The sequence below is a fragment of the Egretta garzetta genome, unplaced genomic scaffold, assembly GCF_000687185.1.
Source record: "Egretta garzetta isolate BGI_Z169 unplaced genomic scaffold, ASM68718v1 scaffold384, whole genome shotgun sequence".
Classification (NCBI taxonomy): domain Eukaryota; kingdom Metazoa; phylum Chordata; class Aves; order Pelecaniformes; family Ardeidae; genus Egretta; species Egretta garzetta.
The window spans coordinates 1,965,085-1,970,108 of NW_009259496.1; the positions used below are offsets into that span (position 1 = coordinate 1,965,085).

At 49.0% G+C, this 5,024-nt stretch overlaps 1 protein-coding gene across 1 annotated transcript in view; it reads right to left on the reverse strand.

Moving 5' to 3' along the window:
* Positions 1-5,024, reverse strand: part of DCC (DCC netrin 1 receptor) — a 371,781-nt gene that overhangs the window by 158,498 nt on the left and 208,259 nt on the right. The window contains exon 14 of the mRNA XM_009637419.1: positions 4,185-4,323. Within this exon, the coding sequence (XP_009635714.1) occupies positions 4,185-4,323 (139 nt within the window). The remainder of the gene's footprint in view (positions 1-4,184; positions 4,324-5,024) is intronic.

Sequence of the window (5,024 nt, forward strand, 5' to 3'; positions counted from 1 at the left end):
TGGGCAGGGCTGCTCTCCATCCTTTCTTTCCCCCACCTGTATGGATACCGGGGGTTACCCCGACCCAGGGGCAGGACCTTGCGCTTGGCCTTGTTGACCCTCATGAGGTTCACACAGGCCCACCTCTCCAGCCTGTCCAGGTCTCTTTGGATGACATCCCTTCCTTCTGGTGTGTCAACCACACCACTCAGCTTGGTGTCATCTGCAAACTTGCTGGGTCGTCTGGGGGGAATTCACCATGCCAAGAGGCTGGGCTCTCGGGGTGGTACAATAAGGGACATGGTCCCCAGCAGGGTGACAGCCAAGACACCGCTCACCTCTGGTAAATCCATGCTGGTGGCTCCAAGCGATGGGCTTTGCTCGCACTCACGTAAACCCCTCGCAGCCCGTTCCTCCTCGCCCTGCTCTCAGCTCTCACACAAACACATGAACGCTATCAACATCTGAAGAACTCCACAGGCCCTCTCCTGTGTCAATCTGAACCTCAATCTTCAATTTTTTTACTTAAAAAAAGTATTCCTATTATAATTACGGATATAAATTATATTTAAATCAAGTACTCAGGAAGCATGAAATAAGACTGTCTGCCAATCGCTGGGATTAAATGCATTTGGATAAATTCACGGGCATGATAGCTCAAAGCATTTCTGAAATGGCACGCAGGCTTGGCCAAATATTATCTGAGCTGTATTTTAAACTGAAATAAAGCATTAAAGATACAGTATGTTCCTTGATTGGGTGAACACTGTCTGGGGTCTGTAGCTGCTGGAGATCCCACACCAAATCCCACCAAGTTGGTGTGCGTTTCTCAGACTATGTGTTACACCCCAGAACTCCATGGAACATTCCTGCCTACAGGAACTAAATAATACAGGGTTGGGTTTTTTTTTTTTGTGTGTGTGCAACTACATACCATATCATATGCTATACAGCAGAGGATTGGCGCGGAAAAAATAACCGGCTCAAGCACGCACGCTCTCAAGAGGAAGGCAGACTTAAAAATGATCCTGTCATTTCTACAAGAGGAAAGGAAAGACAGACCAATCTTCAGGACTTTTCTCCCATGCTTGACGTTTACATCTGTTTCAAACCAGCTTTCGGAAACGTAGCGTGGGAGTCGCTGCCCTTCGAGAGCATCCTGGCTCCTTGCCCGGGGGCTGCCCTCCGGGTTTGGCTACCGATGCGAAAATAAATCTGCTAGAGACTGCACGGACCGGGATGCAAAGATGACACGAAGCAAAGACCAAAGGGAGCCGGTCGTGATGAGCAGGTTGCTCCTCCTTATGGTTTTGCCTGGTGGCAAGAGCACTGGGCAGGAGCCAGGACAGGCAGCAAGCTCCTGTCCCTCTGACAGCGGTGGTCCCTGTCTGATGAAGCTGCCAAATCTCAGTTTAAGCTGGAGAATGGGTTGCAATCCAAAAACCAGAGCGGGGCAGCCTGGGGAGCCGCTCTCCTCCATGGGCAAGGGTGGTGGCAGGGGACGCAGGAACAAAACCTGCCCAAAACCCCAGATGCACATACGGACAAGTACAGGCTTTCTCCTTCCTTTATCTCTCACCTAAAAACCAGGACGGATTAAATGTCTTCATCTCTCCTCTACCTAGGCCGTTGGCTCGCCCATGCAGGAGTTATTTTTCTTGCTGTTTTATTGGGCATCCTTCTAGCAGAAGGGACCTTAACCCCTGGGAAAGGTCCTGGCATGGTACCATAAACAAAGATATTGCGGGAAGTCGTGGTGCCGCAGGCTTGCTCTCTCCATTCCCTCCTTTCCTTCTCAGCAGCGGGACGGTTAGGACGGACTCCAGCTTCGCCCAGGCTCGGCCAAAGCCAGGCTCTCGCTTTGGCTGCTCTTCGTCGTGCAAGAGACCAAAGCCGCTTCAGGCAGACCCAGAATAACGGGGAGGAAAAAATACCCTAAAGGGATTTTCTCTTCTTTTACACCCGCTCCAAAAAAAACCCCAGAGGAAGGCTGCAGCCAGCTGAGCTCTTTCCACAACAGCCTTTTGCTTCAATAAAGAGAAAAAGAAATACCGTCTTCTTCCAGATTCCCGAAAGCAGGGCACCGGAGCACACTCCTGTTTTCTGGAATAGTCTCCTGCAAACCTTCTCGTTAGCAATGGGTTTTGTTCGCAGACAGGTGAAGCGTTTGAAACGCTCACAGCGGCTAATTTTCAGGCTCATGAATAACAATTTTTTCCCTTTCTCACTTACGGTGACATTTAAAACCAAAGTGGAGCACAGGGCCGCAGTTCTACACTTCACAGTGTGAATTAAATCTACATACATTATGCAAAATATTCATTTTCACTTGTTTTCCTTTTGTTTTTATAATTATAAGTGTGAAGTAATTTATTCTGCCAAGATCCAGCCTGTATTACAAGGGAAAACTGAATCTGCCGGGTAGACATAAGTAGCGCTTGAAAAAAAATATTCCAGAGGTGTCAACTCTGTGCCAACCGACCCGGGGGTCTTGCAGATGAATCCCACGGAAGATACAGCCCGGAATAAATTAGATTTATTTAATTTTGATTAGAACAGCGCTGGGGTTCCCCAGCTCCCTCGCTGGGGGTTCCCCGCACCCCGGCGCCCTCCACGTGGCTCTTGGAGGGGTGGATTTTAGAGGCTCCCAGTGCCCTTTGCCAAGGGGCCTATTTATTTCTGAATTAAACTTAGGGCTCAGCCTTTTTCAAATGAAAGCCCCGCTCCTCCCAACTCCAACATAACAAATATAAAAGAACAAATCCTCCTGGATTCCAAAAGAAACCAATACAAGAGCTTCTCCAGTGCAGGATACCCCTTTGCCGCTGATTTGCTCTGGGATCTATAGACCTTCTACCAAGGCTGCCCCAAAATTGGTATTTTTAGTCGATCAGGTGCAGTATTCGGAAGCAACTGGGTTACCGGGCAGAAAATCCCCATCCTTAACCTCATACAATTTTTCAGCTGTTTTGTGTAGAATAACAAGGCAGAGTCATCCGCTTTGGAAGAACATTAGATAAATATTTGTAAATATAAAAGGGATACACCTCAGGCCCCCTGGTTCTCCGTTAATTTATTTTTTTTTTCCCTCTAGTGTCAATCTACAGCATGGAAAAGACCAGTCGCGGAATTTTTATGCGACAGAGGCACGTGCCGGGCACCATTTCTGAACGTTCATTACCGCTGACCTTCCAAGAGGAGAAAAGCCCAACAAGCTGAACACTCCCCACTGAAGCCCACAGCAACGTATTTCTTGCCCGCTCCCTGATTTCATACTCTCACGTAAAAGTAAACATTTTTTTTCCCCATGAAAACAACCTTAAATTAGTGACACAAACCCAGGCCAGGGCTGCTCGACCTCCCGTATCTTGTTTTAGTAGCATGAGCAAAAAAGAAGTTGTCCAAATTTTTATCGGAAGGAAAACGAACCATTTATAAAACTCACTTTTGAAGCTTAGTTGACACCTTTGCTGTCATCTTTAAATAAAATGTTGGTAGGGAAAAAGCCCCTCTGGCTGTGGGGCTCCGTCAGGAGCTGGCCCATCCCTGAAGCCTCTGGAGCCTGTCCCTGGTCTGGCTTCTGCTCTACGAACCCTCACCACCAACCCTGCTGAAAGAATTTTGCCTTCATTTTTACGGTTTTTACGCTTTTGCAGCCCAAACGACTCCACTGAACCTGTTCCTGGTTTAGCCCGGTGTGGGAATCAGGCTCAGTGACTTCAAGAGGAGTCGGGCACGCATACGCTTTGCGCTATCAGACACAACCAAGTGCTTCTGAATACAAAATAAAATTCAATTTATCTCCGTGAGCCTGCGAGCCACAGGAGCACGGCAGGCGCTCGGGGGCTACCCCCGTGTTTAAAGCACAAGGAAAACCCTGGGCCGTTGGCTCTTCAAATGCAGCCGTAATAAATTAGTGCCTGTTGAAAAGGTGGAAGGATACACCTGCGCCTAAGTTAACGAGAAAGTTAACGAGTCCTTATCACTACTTATAGGAATAATGAACCAAACCAACTGATCCTTGGAGATGAGCACCAGTTTGGAGGTGGTAGGTACTGAACCTCCTTTCTGTCCTCCACATTCAATAACCTCCTTGCTTCATTGATGCCTCTTCCAAAATACGGCGGCGGAAGAAAAAAAAAGCCGGATGATTGCAACCCACAGACGCAACCTGCCCACCCCGGCACCCCTCCATCGCCACTCACCATCCGAAAGCGTGGTGACTGTCACATCCTCGGTGGAGACGCCGGGGCCATAGCGGTTGTAGGCGAGGAAGCGCAGGGTGTACTCGGTGAACTTCTTCAGCCCCTCCAGCCGGTAGGAGAGCCCGTCCACCTCCACGTTCTAGAGACGATAAACCAAGGGGAAACGTGAGAGCCAGCGCCACGGCCGAGCCGAGGGACGAGGGGATTAGAGGCGAGCTTTTCATTCTTTGAGAAGCTGAGCTAAATCCTTATTTAAGTTGATAGAAAAGGCAATTTGTAACAGAAAGGCTCATTACAGCTCGGTTCTCGGTGGCAGGATGGAGGGGATTTCAGCACCTCGGGGTTATGTTGAGTTACTGGGGGTGCAGGAGGAAAGGGGTTGGGTGGGGTTTTTTTGGTTAAGCTAGTTGCTGCCACCCCACAGGCACAATCCTTGACAGTGCAGTCTTTTTGGACCTTAGGCAGACTGGATCTAAGGCAGAAATTCTTTGCCGTGAGGGTGGTGAAAGCCTGGCAGGGGTTGCCCCGAGAGGGGGTGGAGGCCCCATCCCTGGGACCATTCCAGGCCAGGTTGGCCGGGGCTGTGAGCAACCTGATGTGGTTCAAGGTGTCCCTGCTCCTGCAGGGGGGTTGGGCTGGGTGACCTCTGGGGGTCCCTTCCCACCCAAACCATTCTATGATTCTATGAAGTAAAATAAAGCAAGCTCAGGAAAAATGGGAACGGTCTAAAAGTTCCTCTAAGACTACTGAAGCGCCGGCCACAAGGCTGCTGATGCCTGTGATTATCATGGGTCAGGGGAAAAAAAAAAAAAAAAAAAGAAAAAAAAAAAAGAAAGAAAA